Source organism: Chenopodium album, chromosome 14, assembly GCF_948465745.1.
Source record: "Chenopodium album chromosome 14, dcCheAlbu1.1, whole genome shotgun sequence".
In the NCBI taxonomy this organism is placed as follows: domain Eukaryota; kingdom Viridiplantae; phylum Streptophyta; class Magnoliopsida; order Caryophyllales; family Amaranthaceae; genus Chenopodium; species Chenopodium album.
In genome coordinates this window covers 53,876,443-53,893,110 of record NC_137847.1, presented here as the reverse complement: position 1 = coordinate 53,893,110, position 16,668 = coordinate 53,876,443, and the positions used below count along the sequence as shown (strand labels likewise).

Here is a 16,668-nt window from a genome sequence, read left to right as displayed (position 1 = left end):
CGCAGCCTTGGCAGGCGCATTCTATCTACCAGGGTCTTTAGGGAGCTTTAAGCCTTATAACCCACCTGCTACTATATGAAGCATACTCAGTTCTCACTATAACTGTAGGGATTTGAGGAAATACTAGACAAGCAAATAGGCCAATTCAAATTAGGATTTGAAGCACGCAAAATGAACAATTGATATTACTAAATACAAATACACATATGTATAAGAGTACATACAGATTGTGACATGCTAATAGCCTGATTACTGATAGAAAGAATGGTGATCAGTTGTAAACACAGTGCTGAAATTCTGAGCAAAAAGGACATTTATTTTCTGTAATATAGTCACTAGTATTAAATAGTAAATACAGCATGATTCGTTAGAGAGATGGCAAAATCTTCCCAGAGCATGTTCCAAATCCAACGTTGTAACCATTTCCCTGCATAGAAACCTCCAAGATTAACATTTCTCCAAGAACATGTAAGGTTACTACACTATGAGCATATACTGACTCACTAACACGAACTTTTAGGTTCATCTGGACTACTGGGTGGACCTTTGTGACTGAGACCCTAAATATAACCCAAAATAGGCAGGTCGATATGGATATTGTGTTACGGACAAGATATTAGGTGCTTCAAAGTCCAAACCAAGTTGAAAATATAATATCTAATGCGGTGCTTCAAAGTCCAAACCAAGTTGAAAATATAATATCTAATGCTTCGTTCATTTCACCTAGATTTTCTTTTATAGAGTAATTTATTGGTGCTAATATGAAACTCATCTAAGCTTACAGCCTTACCTAAACTTATCCCTTATCTAAACTGAAACTACTTTAATAAGGTGAAAAGAACAAATATCAACACTAGGAAGCAACTGAACATGTCCAAGATACAAATTTCTTGCTAGGGGAGCATAATACCAGAGTTCTTGTTAGGAAAGCAATACATACCATAGCTATAGCTGTGCTGTTCCAATATATCTCAAATAAATGTATACACACTTTCAGAATTAAAATATCAGCAGTATACTGCCTCTGACCAAGCACTAAATTAATAATGATTGATTCAGGAATTATTCTAAATCATCCAATACTTCAGCCAAGGTTTTGCAGGTTCATGAATTTTGTCTTGCGCTTTGATTTTATAGTTGCTTTCAAACAGTAACTTCAAATTTAATGCTCGTGCATTTTTCAGAGAGAATGTACAATGATGCATTCATGTAATGACCTCCATAAGAGCACAATACCAATTTTATTTAGCAAATTTGAAAATTTCTAAGGTATGGGAATTTTGAAGGTAACAAACCTTGCAAACACCAGTGATAATGACCTCATCTCCATCTTCTAGGAATGTCCTAGATGTTCCATTCAAAGAGAGTGGCTTTTGTCCATTCCATGTTTTCTCCAACAAACATCCAACAGAATCAGGTTCCTGTCAGCAAATTAAACAGGATCAAAATCTCCCAACAATTTAGCACAACTACCAACAATAAATTCAATTTCCGGAAAGCTGTATAAGAGACATAACAAACACTTACAGGACCACTGATTGTACCAGTCCCAAGGAGATCACCAGGCCTTAGATTGCAACCATTAATTGTATGATGAGCAAGCTGCTGCGTCACCGTCCAGTACCTAAACCCCAAAAGAGAAAATAAGTTGCACAAACAAAATGGTTAAATCATCAAATGACAATTAGTATTGGATAACATCATAAATACTAGTAAGAGCAAAAAAAATGAGGCTACACTCTACAGTTAGTACAGTAGCAGGAAAAATAGGAAAACAGCAGTAGATTTCCCCCTACCATCCACAGCAAAACTTAGTAACAGATAAATAGCATAATTTGCAATTTTAAGACACTTTCCTCCTCCGTATTTGTAATTATCAGCTTACCAATTAGTATCAAATTAAAAATAGTGGTGTCACCTTTAAAAGTTTTATCTACTACAAGTCTACAATCATACCAAATATATACTACTTACCAAATGGGAGCCACAAACAGAAGAAAGGAGAAAGAATGGATGTGAGATACTTACAAATGGTTAAAATTGCTCTTTGCTACCACACAAGGCTCCTGTCCAGCAGGTTTAAGTTGAACCTAGCAACCAAAAAATATCAATCTTTTAAAAATAAATAAATAAAGCTAGAACTCAATACCAAATTTTTAGCAGGCCAGCCATACTGCAGAACTAACCTAGGAATCAGGAATGGATCAATGTCAGAATTGAAAATTATAAATAGAGCTACATAATACCTCCAATTGTATATCATAGTTTTTTGATGTCTTCTCAGCCAAATATGGCAATGGGGGAGGGTCCTACAGTTACACAGCAGTACCAAATCAGTGTACTTATCATCAACATGTATATTTGGTAAAAGTTCAATTTGAAGACAAGAAAGCGCATAAGTTGAAATGACAAATTTCAATTTTGTATATAAATTTTTCTCAGGTTTTCACTCCTTGATACAGATACATCAAGTACCTGTTCTGGGACACCACATGCAAAAGGTTCCAGAGCATCTAGGGTCACAATCCATGGAGAAATAGTTGTACCTAAACAAAGAAATATGTTTCATTACTTCATAAACTCCAAATATGTAAAGTCAAATTAACTAAATATTATGGAGAGAAAAAAAAAAAAAAAAAAAAAAAAAAAAAAAACATACCAAAACTCTTCCCCAGGAATGGTCCAAGAGGTACATATTCCCAACCTTGAATATCTCTAGCTGTGGAAAACATTTTCGTATATGACTAAACAATGTTTTTTGACAGAAAGAAGCAATCCAGATTGAAAAACAAAGTTAAGCAATAGATCTACCACTCCAGTCATTCATCAGAACAAGCCCAAAGATATGATCAGAAGCATTATTAACGTCAATAGGCTTCCCCAATTCGTTTCCTGGACCAACTACTGCAGCCTGCAGTATCACAAGAACCCACATAGACCGACTATTGATTAGCACTATGTACATATATCAAAAAACATGGCCAATTCCACAACCAAAAGAGGAGTATCTTAGTAAAACTGATTCCACTGTTTATGGTCTCTTAACTCTGAAAATATTATGCTTGTATAAATAAAGTAAAGAAGAGAGCTACAGCTTATACCATTTCTAGCTCAAAATCCAATTTCCGTGAGGGCCCAAAGTAAGGAGATGGCGAGTTAGGAGCTGGAGGTCCCTGCCCTCTGATAAGAAAAACAGTGATGAATTTGATAAATTAATAAATAGAAAATTGTATGACATATCATATAGATACCTCCAGAGGTGTGTAAGAGAAGAAGAGCTCAATCAATAAATGCTGCTAGCTTTTGATGGGATGTTGCATACCAACATTATATAAATGAACCATGAACCAACAATATATAAGTAACACATTTCTTTTCATTTTTTTGGGGGCAAAGTATAACTGTATATCAAATTTCATGGGCATACAAATTATATTTAATAATTTTTTGCTGCAGTGAAATATATTGCTTCTGCAATTGGAAAAGAAAATGAGAAGTAAAATGATCAGAAATACAACTAGAAATCAGACCTTGGTCTCACTATATCAGTTCCGGAGATGACAACAGAAGACGCACGCCCATGATAAGCAATAGGAATATAGTACCTACCCAATTTTCAATCAATATCATTGAGCAACATATCCAGCTTAACAACAGCATTTCTTTAGGAATATCACACATGTCATACCAATTCAAATTAATGGCATTCTCTGGGCCACGGAATATGAGCCCACAATTCTTTGCATGATGCTTGGATGAGAAGAAGTCAGTGTAATCTCCAATGGTCATAGGTACAAGCATCTCCACCTTGCTCTAAACAAGGAAATTATAAATATTTAGAACTGTTATACACCACATAAAATAGTCTAGCTTAAAATTGCCATGTCACAGGAGTAGTTTACCATAGGAATAAGTGCTTTCTGCCTCAAACTTGCATTGTCACGCAATGTTGGCTCACTTTCTGTAGCCAAAAAAAATAAAACAATAGGTCAAATTTTTCCCAGCCTAATCTTGCAGGTTGAAATCTTGGAATTCCAACAAAGCTTATGTCCCTTAAATTGAGAAAGTTAGATTTAATATGGATCGAGCAACTAGGTAAGGTTATCCCAGGGGAGAGTGTGGTCACCCAACACCGGCTATTGGTAATGACTATTCGTCTGAAAGAGAAGGCGAAGAAAAAAGTTAGACAAGAAGAACCAAGGATAAGATGGTGGACCCTAAGGGATGCAAAAGCTAAGGTTTTTACAGAAAAGGTAATTGAAGAAGCGGATTGGGATGGAGAGGTGGATCCGGACAAGACTTGGTTACGAATGAAGAACTGTTTCCTAAGAGTGGCCAAAGAGGTCTTAGGGGAAGTAAGGGGAAGAACTTCGGTACAGAGAGATACTTCGTGGTGGAATGAAGAGGTGAAAGCAGTAATTAAGCAAAAAAGGGAATGCTATCAAGCCTTAGGAAAATGTAGGAGTGATGAAACCTTTGCAGCGTATAAGGAGGCTAAGAGTAAGGCAAAGGCAGCTGTTCGCCAAGCAAAAGAAAAGGCATATCAGGAGGTTTATGAAAAGCTTGATTCCAAGGAGGGAGAAAGGATCATTTATAAGATGGCAAAGAGAAGACAAGAGGCAAGGAAGGATATTGGCATGGTGAAGTGTGTCAAAGATAAGAACCAAATGGTCCTAGTGCAAGAGGAGGGCATCAAGGACAGGTGGAAGGGGTACTTCGATGAATTATTTAATGGAAGTAATGGAGTTGTGATAGGAGATACCTCTATGAGTGATGAAGAAATCAACATGGAGTATGTGCGAAGGATTAGGAGAGTAGAGGTGGAGATTGCACTGAGGAAGATGAAACCTAAGAAGGCGGTTGGCCCTGATGGGGTACCGATAGAGGTGTGGAGGTGTTTGGGTAAGATTGGTATTGATTGGTTAACAAACCTTTTCAACAAGATATGGACGGCTACAAGGATCCCACAAGATTGGAGGAAGAGCACCTTGGTCCCGGTTTATAAAAACAAAGGAGACGCTCAAGATTGTTCTAACTATCGAGGAATTAAGCTTATGAGCCATACTATGAAGTTGTGGGAAAGGGTGATTGAACAAAGGTTGAGGGCATGCACAAGCATTTCAGATAACCAATTTGGTTTTATGCCTGGGAGATCTACTATGGAGGCAATCCATTTGATAAGACAAATGATGGAGTTTTATAGGGTAAAGAAGAAAGATCTTCATATGGTCTTTATTGATTTAGAGAAGGCATATGACAAGGTGCCAAGAGAGATACTTTGGTGGGCAATATTGAAGAAAGGTATCCCACGAAGGTATGTAGACCTAGTTAAGGATATGTATCGGGATGTGTCAACAAATGTGAGGACATGCGGAGGGTTGACAAAAGATTTCCCTATTACAATCGGATTGCATCAAGGGTCTGCATTAAGCCCTTTTCTTTTTGCAACGGTTCTAGATGAATTAACTAGACCAATTCAAGATGAGGTTCCATGGTGTATGCTGTTCGCAGATGATATCGTTTTGGTGGATGAGACTAAGGATGGGGTTAATGTCAAGTTGGAGCAATGGAGGCAAAGGTTGGAATCTAGAGGGTTTAAGCTAAGTCGGAGTAAGACTGAATATTTGGTATGTCGTTTTGGCACTCAGAGGGGGACAAGCAATGAAGTGGTGAGTTTGGATGGAAAGGATTTGACCATGAGTGAATGTTTTAAGTACCTAGGGTCGATCATCCAGAAGAATGGTGACATTGATCAAGACGTGACCCACAGGATTAAGTCAGGGTGGCTTAAATGGAGAGCGGCCACGGGAGTGTTATGCGACCGCAGCATTCCCTTAAAGTTGAAGGGAAAATTCTACAGGACTGCCATAAGACCAGTGTTGCTCTATGGTACAGAATGTTGGGCTTCTAAGAAAGAGCATATTAAAAAGATGGAGGTTACGGAAATGCGCATGTTAAGGTGGATGTGTGGAAACACTTTAAGAGATAGAATCAGAAATGAGGTTATTCGCAAGAAAGTAGGTGTGGCGGGCATTGTAGATAAATTAAGGGAAAATCGTCTGCGTTGGTTTGGACATGTAAGACGGAGACCCGAGGGTGCACCGGTGCGAAGAGTGGAAGAGTGGGACCATGGAGGGATTAAACGAGGAAGAGGGAGACCAAAGATGACTTGGTTGGAAGGAGTGAGGAAGGATATGAAGTGCATGGATTTACGTGAGGATGAAGTTTTGGATCGTAAGGGATGGAGGAGAAAGATTTATGTTGATGACTACACGGAATAATCAAATTTGGTTCATGTTAGCCGACCCCACTTTTGGGATTAAGGCTTTGATTGATTGATTGATTGATTGATTGAGCAACTAGGTAGATGAAACAAGGAGATCCCGCATACCTGATAGTAGCTTCTGAATGGTTGCACGTGCCTCCTTCCACGCAGGTCGTCCCATTGCCATAAATTTATTGAGTGTAGGCTATATTCATAACAAAGAAGCTATTATAAGCAGTTTGCACTAGTATAGAAGACATAGCTAAAACCAAAAATGTTTGACAGCATTGGAAGAAAGAAAATGATGTGGTATTTGCAAGTCATATTTAGACATGATTTTCAATTTTTCGAATATCATTGAGATGTAGCGCGCAAATGATCAACAGGGTTTCTTAATAGTTCAGAAATATCATTATTTAAAAACAAATTACTATAAATTCATGCATCTCGAAGAAAAACAGTTTTCAAGCAGCTCGAGTTCTGCATATCACATGATTCAATATTTCCATTAATAAGTTATTAATCAGCACCTCTTTTCATTTTCCCACCAAAGAAAGAACATACAAATCAAATTCCACTAATAAATGGAAAAGAATCATACTTTTAAGTTTTAACTCAGTGTTGAAGCCGTCTATTACATTGATAATAGAAATTTTGCATATTAAAATTTAAACTAATCATCTATTGGTCAGAATTCGCCTTTATAAGAGACTACTATGTACTGTACTAAAATTTCAACACAAAACATTGCACTTAAATAAATAAATTGCTTGATAAAGTCGAGTAAATCATCCTTAACCCAATGCTTAAACTAAGAAAATAAATTTTCAGCACAAATTCAAGAACTACACCCAAACATGAAACATGCATACAAAATAGTAAATCTAAATGTACTCTGAATGTATCATACAGTATACATTAGGCTCCGTCACCCCAAATCACATAAAGTCAACTTCGCGAAGTGATGACTCTCAAATTGAAGTGACCAAATATGCTAGTATGTACAAATTACAATACACCTGTTGTATCCAATGACCTAAAGTTTTGATCATAAAGTCACAATACTCCCAACATAATCTCATAACACTTCATCACCCCAAATCACATAAAATCAACTTCATTTACATTATCTGAAGCTACATTTACATTACCGTGTGTCCAAATCACTATACACCTGTCGTATACAAGACCTACAATTTTGACAATCTAAAATCACAGGCTCACAGCATAATTTCAACAAATTCACGGTACAAAAATAAAATCTAACACAAAAATCCACACAAATATAAACAAATTAAAACATACAACATACAAAATCCAACAACAACAACAACATCAAATACACATGACTAAATTTTGACAATTTTGACCAAAATTACAATCGTTGAAGAATTGAAAAACAAAAGAAGACCTGATTGAAGCAGTCGGAACCATTGAGAAGTGGACCGGAGAATAAACCGGCGGAAGAGATTTCAGAGAGGTCGAGCACAAAGTCGCCGATGGCAACACCGGGTCGAGGAGGTGAAGCGGGTTCGGGCTTGAAAACACCGTAAGGAAGGTTCTGGATAGGGAAGTCGGATTCCGGTGAGACGTCGATGAAGGATTTCGCCGCCATTTTTTCCGGCGAAGTAGGGAGAGAAAGAGAGTGAGGTTGGTGGAGGAGAGAGAGTGAAGAAGGTGTCGTAAGAATGGTACCTAACTCTGAATAAATGTTGTAAGCAGGAGAAGGACTTTTAGGAGTATTACACGGCAACCAAATTTAACCGGCGGAATTGTTGACGAGTAGATTTTGAATTGCTAAATGCCACAATCAAATTACTCAAATTGTGGTATTAAATGACCTCGATACCCCCATCGTTACTTACATTCACTCAATTGCCAAAATTTGACCTCACATCACGCTAACCTTGAGTCCTTGACGATCCCTGGCATCACCATTGAAATGTTTTTTCCCGGAGACAGATGCATAATTCTTCGTGCATCTAGTTTTTTTTTTAAAAGAAAAAAACGAAATTAATATATAGTTGTTCAGTAAAGAACATATAGTTATTTTGTAAATAACATATATTTATTTTAATTTTCAGTTCAGTTTTTAATTTCCTTCTCTCATAAAATATTCAGTTCAATTCAGTTTAACTCAGTTCAGTCAATCAGAACAAACCCATAGTTGTTTTATTATGACCATATAGTTGTTTTATAGAGAACATATAGCTATTTTGTAAAAAAAAAAAAAAAAAAAAAATCAAAATTATGTTCTTTATATATATATCTAAAAAACATCCGTAATATTAATAAAGAACATGATAATATAATATAATGAATATTATTTGTATTCAACCACCATAATTTAAAGACAAAATTTAAATAACATTTCAAAATAAACAATTAATATTATGTCACAAATAAAAGTACATTATACTGACAATCAAAGAATATGAAGATAAAACATTATTATTAAATAGTACGCAAGTTCTTTTCACTCTAAGTATATGTTCATTATATTTTAATAATATGCTCTTTACATTGTAAGAATATAGATTTGTTCATTACGTTTTGTTACAGATATGAGTTATCGGAAAATATATGTGTAACATCACGCATGATTCTTTAGTATTGAGGGGAAAAAAAATTATAGCTTTGGTTAAAGTTTTATCCCACCGACGGGTTTAATTTTCTAACCCACCGTCGGGGGGAAATTTTGTGAAACCCTCCCAAGATCTAACCTGCCCTTAATACCATGACAAATTAGAGGTGAAGAGAGAATGAATGACTTGTATTGCTTGATTATTATTCATCAATAGGTCGAGAATTTATACAAAACCTAAGCTCGTAAGATAGGAAACAATCTTCCTAAAAGATATACTAGTATAACCATAAATCCTAAAGATATATTCTCTTAATAATATCTTGACATAAATAAACCTAAATATATTATTCTCTTAATGATATCTACGGAAAATATATTACACATATATTTTTCGATATCTCATATCTCTAACACGTTTCTATAATATGTTCATCCGCTTTATAAAATATGAAAAAGAACATTTTACTGTATTTTAATGTACATTGTATTATTTAGAGCTACAACTTTTTCTGAATTTGTTTATTTGCTTGCTTTCTTTTTTCAAAATATAATAATTGATCGGTCTTTTTCAAGAAATTTATATAGTTTCTCATTGCAACACCAAAACCACATAATTCACAAATTTACACCAAAAACTTGCAAAAACTAACAATCGAACTCAAATTGAACAACTATGCATGTCGAAATTGTACTTACCTTTTGTTTTCGTCAACCATCTTGAACAATTTTGCACCAAGAAGTTTGAAATTCACGAATTTTTTCTTAAGGTTTGATGAATTTGAAGCGGTTTTCAGTTTTTCTTTTTTGGGAGAGAAATCTTCTAGAGAGAGAGTATAGTTTGAAATGATTAGAAATTAATGTATGGTAAAAAAAAAATTACTACTTATATTTTCCTTTTTGACAAAACTGAAACTCAAAATAATTCGTGTACATTAGAATTGAACAATATGTTCTTTTCTATAGTCATGTACATTATGATACAACATGATGTATATTCCGCAGCGGATGCACTATGTGGATCGTGCATCCACCTGCAGGAACCACAAATTGCATCACCATTATTGCAACTCACCTTAAAGCACTAAAATTATTTGTTTGCTAATTTCGAGCTCAATTCGAATCCTTAAGAGCTAAAATGACCCCTAAAACCTTAACCGAATATTTTTCGACACGTAAACCGATGAAAAGTTGAATCTAACTGCAAATTACAATTTATAGGAATTTTTGAATTGCAATTTACAATTTTTTTTAAATAATTGCAATTTATAAATTATTAACTTTAAATGAATGTAATTTGCAAATTTTCCACTCTTAAAATAATTATTTTCATGTAGCGTAGGAAGTCCAAGGAGCGAGATGGGTTTAGCCGATAAACAAAAATTTCAGGTAGAGTTCATGAAATCTTTGCCACCTTTTTTGACGCTTTATACCCGACTCAACCTACTTTCGCGGCAAAATAATCTCTTAAACAAAAACTGACAAACCCTAATTCTTCGACTATAATCCCTAATTCTGAATAATCCTCTTCCAATTTCCAGAAATTCCTGCCACTAAACCTCTCAGCGATGTCGCACGATATAATGCTGAATGCCCTGAGGCTAACATCTGGATCAAACAATAGCGGTTAATCTTCTCTATCATTTTTATCCTCATTTGATTATCTTCTGTTGAATTGAATCAATTTGAATGTTGAATTTTGTAGAAGAATTTCTGTTTATGTACGTTGATCACTTTTCTTAATTGTTTATTAATATTTGGATTGAGGAAACAATGTGGTTGATAAATTCTTAGCTTTTTTAGAGTAAAATCTATTGTAATTAGTTTATCAATAATTCTGAAGTGTTCTTTGAGAGTGGATCAATTTGTCTACTTTGAAGTAGGGTGGTCAGGTTGATAAGTTGCTCTTTCCGGCTTGCTCAAATTTTGTATGAAAGTATGTGAATGGTGTGGGATGGGAGTTTGTTGATGTGTTGCTGCCCTGGAAAGAAATATCAAATGTGTTTACGGCTTCTAGTTACCGCGATTTGTGCTCGTTGAGTGGATGCTAGATGAGCAAGTACAGTGAGAATGAGACTAATGGACGGAGTAACTATTTTATTGCTATGTGTATTGAGGGAGAGCGTAATTGAGGATCTCGGTGTAAGGCATTGCGGAGTACAGCTTTACAAGTAAAGTAGGGAGGGTGATCTGAAGTTCTAAACATCAAATTTGCTGAGTAGATGAATATACTCTCCTATTTTATGCCCGTATTTTGCCTGTTTTTTTTTCCTTATTATTACTCTTTGGCCTTTGTCTCATCATGAACTATAAATTTTGGTTAGAGATGAAGATTAAGAATGTTTGTTAAATGTATGGTTAAAGTGTCGAAAGATAACTTGTTTGGGAAAAGGGAAAAGATTGATGAGATGGAGAGAAAGATTGATGGGATGGAGAGATTGATGATATGAAGTATTAGTTTGTTAAGTTTTTCATGGAAGTATTATTCTTTGGCCTTTGTCTCACCATGAAGTTTATTTGGCTCTGTTAGTGAATTATGTTATCCCATTTATTGGGATAATGTCAAGTTCTTTTTCAAAAAGCTTAAATGGATTCCCTGATTCTCAAGTTACTTTGTTAAGGCAGACTAACATGTTTGGAAGCATCTGTGGAATATAGCTTAGAACATGAAATGTTGCAACAATGCAACATACCCTCTTCTCAAATGTTTGTATAGTTTTGACTGTTTTTTCAAGGATTTTTGGGATTTTTTCCCCTTATTACGATATATGATAAAATGTTTACTAAATTAAGGACTGGTATGTATTTCCAGGGTCAGCTTGATACAATGTGAAATACGTAGTATGCAAAGAAATGAATTTCCTTAGTTGTATTAGGTTTAGGCTAGTGTATTTGAATACAACCTTTATCAGCTTTTTGGACAACTACACACGTCCCTATTATTTTGGACCTAATCTGGGCAAATAACTGACCATTTGATTAACCTCCTCCCCCCCCCCCCCCCCCCCCCCCCCTCTTCTATCTCTGTCACTCTGGTTTGAACAAGGGGTTGGCCAGTTGGGGAGGGGAAAGGGTCCACTATTGAAAGCTTGTAATCACTAATCATTGTGCTGTTTTGTATTGAAGTCCCTAGTTATATTATATTCTAATTTATCACCATAATTTCTTATTTTTCAGGACAAGAATGCTTACAAGCAAGTTGTTTGTGTCAATGTTAATCAGTGATAATGTGACCAAATTGGAGAAGTTGATTATTTTTTGGGATCTGAAGTGGAAATTTAGCAAGATATTGGGCTGGATGGTGCTTCCTATTAATATTGAACTTAAATTGTGCAGTATAGTTTTCAGTTATTCATTGCCTAAAAGTGAATGAAATTTGAAGGGGGATGAACAAATGAATCCATTATAATGTCATCTTATTATGGTTTGCACCCCACTAAAAAGTGTAATGAAGCTATGTTACTCACTTACTCAGACTCTTGTGTCAGGCATTGCTATGTTTCAGACATTACTATTATATGAAAATGACCTACTTTTAGCTCAGAGTAAAGTGTGAAGTATTAATAAGGTCATGTAACATCTCTTAAGGCTGTATTGATACCTTCCTGCTCTTAGCAATTGTAGGTTATTCCGTTTTGGCTGTGGAAGGTGGTGTAATTGGGGTCCTTGAGGGTGCTCTTTCAATTTTTTTTTAATATATGAAGCGAATCTTCTCATTAGAAAGGCTTTTATAGAGGGGTGCAAAAGAAACACAACATTAACAAATCATGCTTCTGACTGCTTTTGTGGGGAATCATCTAGGTGGTACATCTACTTCAGGCATTCCTGCTTCAGCTACAACACCATCGTCTATGGAGGCTAGTACATCTACTTCAGGCACGCTTGCTCAGGGCCCTATCTTAGAAGAGGAAATTGGAGCTATATTGTTGCAATATGGACCTGTAACCACTAGTGATCTTGTGGGTGCATTCAAAGAAAGATTAAAGACACAACAGGTACATATTAATATATTATTTCCTTTTTACCTGAGACACATTGTTGGTTACATGATGTTATGATTGAATTGCAAGGATCTGAAGTATGGTTCTTTTAGAAATTTATGATGGTCTTTTTTTTTTATCTTGAAATATTAGTAATTCCTCAAAATACACTTGTAACACATTAGTGTTATGATTGTTATCTCTTTCCTCCCTGAACAAAAGGTTGCCTCCCAAATTACTTTAGGTTAAATTTGTGTTCAGTAGTTTTATATGATCAATTATAATGTTTTTGTTGTTATCCAAAATGATATGGTTAAATTAAGATGTGGAACCCTGATGTCTTCCTATTTATTGCTTTCCCCTCATACTTTGTTGTAGCTGTTATGGCTGTATGCCCGTATACTTCCCTGGCTTACTTAAGTTGGCCAAATGATTAAAAATGCTTTGTCTGATTCTGTTTCCTAAACCCGTATTTATTTTTCTGCAGGATATAAAAGCATTTGCTGACATTTTGAAAAGGATCTCCAGGTTGCTGAAGATCGATAACAAGACTTATGTTGTGCTAAAGGAATGGGGCAATATAACCTGATTATTGTCTACTATAATCCAGACAAAAAAAAAAAAAAACAAAAAAAAAAAAAAGAGACGCTATTGTTTAGATTTGTGAACTTTTTTCCATGGTATCAAGTGAAATGTAAAGATGTAGAATTCATATGCTGCCTAAACTTGTCATACAGATAATGTTTGATTAACATCTGTTAAATATCGTATACAACTTACAAGACTACAAGGGGATTGATTTTTTTCCAGAGCACAGAAATCAAACGAACTCAGTTTAAAGAGTTTGCTGAGATTATACGGTTTCATTAAAGAGTGCAACCTAATGTTCTCAGGAAAAAAACTCTGGATAAATTACTTTTTATTTCCAATTTCTGTAAACCTCTAAAAATTTCAAATATTATTCAAAATATTTCTGTTTTTTTGGGCGTGAATGGTGATCGTCAACTTTCATATATGAACAACTAAATCATGTGAAGAGAAAATATGAAGTACATTTTTTTCAACAACTTTTTTTTAGTTTTTTACTGCTAAGAGAGTTACAAAGAATAAATGATACCTACATATGTGATGCGGAGTATAAGGTCTCGACTCGAGTCCCACATCTCAAGATGTTACGAGTAAATGGGAGTATCTAAAGTACTCTTTGTTGCATCTACAAAATAACAGAAACTGTTGCAAAAACTTTCACAAGTTCAAAACTCAGTATTCAACTTGTTACTACCACATGAAATAGAGAATTGGACTTAGGCACCAATGCACCATAACAAATCACAATAATACTTTTTTTTTTTTTTTAAGAATTAAGTTCAAACAAAATGTTATAACAAATTAATAAAAATGATAATAGATATACTTATATCCCCATATAATAGAAAATGAGTGTAGCAATAATCATGAAAGTGGGCCCACAAATCTTAGTTGAAGAAGATGGAGCAGTGGGTTCTTGGGCCAAGACAGAATTCCATGATGATATTGATGATTGAATCACAGCCGTTGATTTGGACTTGATCTCAACAGGAAGCTTTAATCCTTTATTACAACTTTCAGAATTTGTACTTGCGAAGTAGCGGATCCCTTCCTCTTCTAGTGAAATTTTATCTAAGCCGTTGTCATAAATTTTGATTGGTTTGCTCAAATCACACGACTCAAATTCATCCTTGCTTTTTAACTCGACTATCTTGTCTTCGTCTAAGCCACTAGAGTAGGCAAACCCTGTGAATTAGCCACGTCAAAAAGGTTATGCTACAATAAATTAGAGACGGTAATTTTAAACGTGTTACACATATATGATATATTAGCATTGATATATTAGCATTGATACATATTTTTAAATAAGATCGTTTTATCATCATAAGACAACTTTATAGGTGATGATAAATTGACCACAAATATTTCTCTAATCAGTAACGAAAAAGAAAGCAATTAGCATTTGATGCGGTTGTTTAAAATTAGTCACGTAGTCTATAACTACCAATCTTGATAACGTGTATCAACACATAATAGACATGAATCTAAATTCATATATGGCCTATAATTTACCAAGTTAGTATCTATGTACACAAATTGAGTCATGGGCATCAACCCTAGTAGGGCTAATACAGAAATAATTAGGCAATCACTCTCCCAATTGACAAAACCATGGGGTTTCTCAAAGATGAAAGTAAAGTAACATCTCCAATATTCCAAAACTACTAAAATAAACCACTCTTTTATTTTCACAAACCTCCCAAAAACCCCTAACAACTCAAGTTAATTGCACGAAATTGGTCTAGTAAAATATCAAAACCAACTGTAAAACTCTAACCCAAAAACTTTGATAGAATATAAAAACCGATCGAGTTTATGGTTAGCATCTCATAATCAGTTTTATAATAAAAAATGACATAAACACAATAGTAAAGACTTCAAGAAATAGAAAGTGTAAAGACAGTAGTGTAAGAAAGCATACATAGGAAGTCCCCAACAACAAAACTCCGGCCAGCGGCCCACGAAGCGATATCGGAAGCGAGTTCCCAACCACGATCATCTCCGACGACGTGGTGAACTTGAGCCTCGGTCTTTTTGCCACCAATAACAAACACAACCACCACCATCAACAACAATAACATGAACAAGTTTTTCTTGACGCAACCCATATTTTCACAAGTGGTAGAAATTAAAACTGCAACAAAAAGTGTAAAAGGAGTTTATAAACAGCAAATAATAAGAGTGAATAAGAAGCCTAATATTATTATTACAACTACCAGTACCCTTTTATATTTTTCTCATAGCCTTACTACAACTACCAGTCTCTTTTTATCTATCTTTCAAACTCACTTTTCAATTATTTTATTTTATTTTATGTTATTTATTTTAATTTTTTGTAGTTTTTGTTTTATTTTGCTTGTTACGTACTTTCACTTTTGTACAAAGTAAAGGATGTTTCAAGGCAGTTTCCTAAGGGACCTATGTATTTGTCACAAGTATTTAAATTAGTGAGGTATATTTCTTGCCTACTAAATTTAACATTATTAGGAAAATGTTGGATTATTGATTAAAGAGACAAAATGAAAACCAATAGAAAAAATGAAAGCTCCAAATAAATAGAGTTATACAGAGTATTGTATTGAATTATTGAAATACAATCAAAATGGTGTGATAACAATTTTTTTTTTTTTTTTTTTTTGAGGAAACAACAAAAAATATTTTGTCCCGCTAGTTATTAGCTTTGCCTCCTTTCTACTCAACTTATTCAAAAATTTAAATTATATAGTCGACGAGTATAAGATAAGTTTTTTTTTTTTGAAGAAAGATAAGTTTGTCACATAACATATGAATAATATATTAATAAGTTAATTCTAGTTCAAATAAGAAAATTTCAAGTAGTAAAAAGTGGTTAATGGTTATAAATTGATAGATTAATTGATAACGGAAGTTGTGAAAGAATAATATAAATGAATTAAGTATGAGCACATGAATAGGCGAAAAATATGAAATGGCAAGATCATATTCCAACTACTCGAAATTACTTTATGTTAATACTGATAAGTATATTTTCACCAAAAAAAAAAAATACTGATAAGTAATATTGTATTGATATTTAAAGTGAAATACTTACGGCTTGTTTTGTAGCAAGTAATCAAACGTGGTAATAGACTAATAGGAAAGAAATTTAAGGGTAATTTAGAATGAAATACAACCTATAGGCTATAATCTCCATATGAATCCAATCTCATCCCCCAAGGCCCCAAGCATTTTTTTTTTTTTTTTTAAATCATTACCATCCATTATCATTTGGG

General features: G+C 34.4%; 3 protein-coding genes across 3 annotated transcripts; 1 reads left to right on the top strand and 2 right to left on the bottom strand.

Annotated features, from left to right (window-relative positions):
- Positions 1–156: 156 nt before the first annotated feature.
- On the bottom strand, positions 157–8,081 carry LOC145579614 (fumarylacetoacetase-like). Its single transcript, XM_081636847.1, has 14 exons — positions 7,677–8,081; positions 6,392–6,470; positions 3,903–3,961; positions 3,689–3,813; positions 3,531–3,605; positions 3,102–3,180; positions 2,812–2,911; positions 2,660–2,719; positions 2,476–2,546; positions 2,247–2,309; positions 2,029–2,090; positions 1,528–1,624; positions 1,296–1,421; positions 157–427 (listed from the first exon to the last, which is right to left on the bottom strand). The coding sequence occupies exons 1-14, from the start codon at positions 7,878–7,880 to the stop codon at positions 368–370; spliced, it is 1,260 nt and encodes a 419-aa protein (XP_081492973.1). The 5' UTR covers positions 7,881–8,081; the 3' UTR covers positions 157–367.
- A 2,188-nt stretch (positions 8,082–10,269) lies between these two features.
- Positions 10,270–13,439, top strand: LOC145579613 (transcription initiation factor IIF subunit alpha-like). Its single transcript, XM_081636846.1, has 3 exons — positions 10,270–10,475; positions 12,651–12,844; positions 13,317–13,439. Exons 1-3 carry the CDS (start codon positions 10,418–10,420, stop codon positions 13,416–13,418), a joined length of 354 nt encoding a protein of 117 aa, XP_081492972.1. The 5' UTR covers positions 10,270–10,417; the 3' UTR covers positions 13,419–13,439.
- A 669-nt stretch (positions 13,440–14,108) lies between these two features.
- LOC145579612 (umecyanin-like) lies at positions 14,109–15,662 on the bottom strand. Its single transcript, XM_081636845.1, has 2 exons — positions 15,339–15,662; positions 14,109–14,602 (listed from the first exon to the last, which is right to left on the bottom strand). Exons 1-2 carry the CDS (start codon positions 15,523–15,525, stop codon positions 14,244–14,246), a joined length of 546 nt encoding a protein of 181 aa, XP_081492971.1. The 5' UTR covers positions 15,526–15,662; the 3' UTR covers positions 14,109–14,243.
- Between the last annotated feature and the right edge of the window lie 1,006 nt (positions 15,663–16,668).

Coding starts and splice junctions, on each gene's coding strand:
- LOC145579613 (XM_081636846.1), top strand. CDS start 10,418: ATGTCGCACGATATAATGCTGAATGCCCTGAGGCTAACATCTGGATCA. Junction 10,476..12,650: donor ATCTGGATCAAACAATAGCG/GTTAATCTTCTC, acceptor GGAATCATCTAG/GTGGTACATCTACTTCAGGC. Junction 12,845..13,316: donor AAAGATTAAAGACACAACAG/GTACATATTAAT, acceptor ATTTTTCTGCAG/GATATAAAAGCATTTGCTGA.
- LOC145579612 (XM_081636845.1), bottom strand. CDS start 15,525: ATGGGTTGCGTCAAGAAAAACTTGTTCATGTTATTGTTGTTGATGGTG. Junction 14,603..15,338: donor TGTTGTTGGGGACTTCCTAT/GTATGCTTTCTT, acceptor GCTAATTCACAG/GGTTTGCCTACTCTAGTGGC.
- LOC145579614 (XM_081636847.1), bottom strand. CDS start 7,880: ATGGCGGCGAAATCCTTCATCGACGTCTCACCGGAATCCGACTTCCCT. Junction 3,606..3,688: donor AATGCCATTAATTTGAATTG/GTATGACATGTG, acceptor AAAATTGGGTAG/GTACTATATTCCTATTGCTT. Junction 428..1,295: donor TTATCACTGGTGTTTGCAAG/GTTTGTTACCTT, acceptor GTTTCTATGCAG/GGAAATGGTTACAACGTTGG.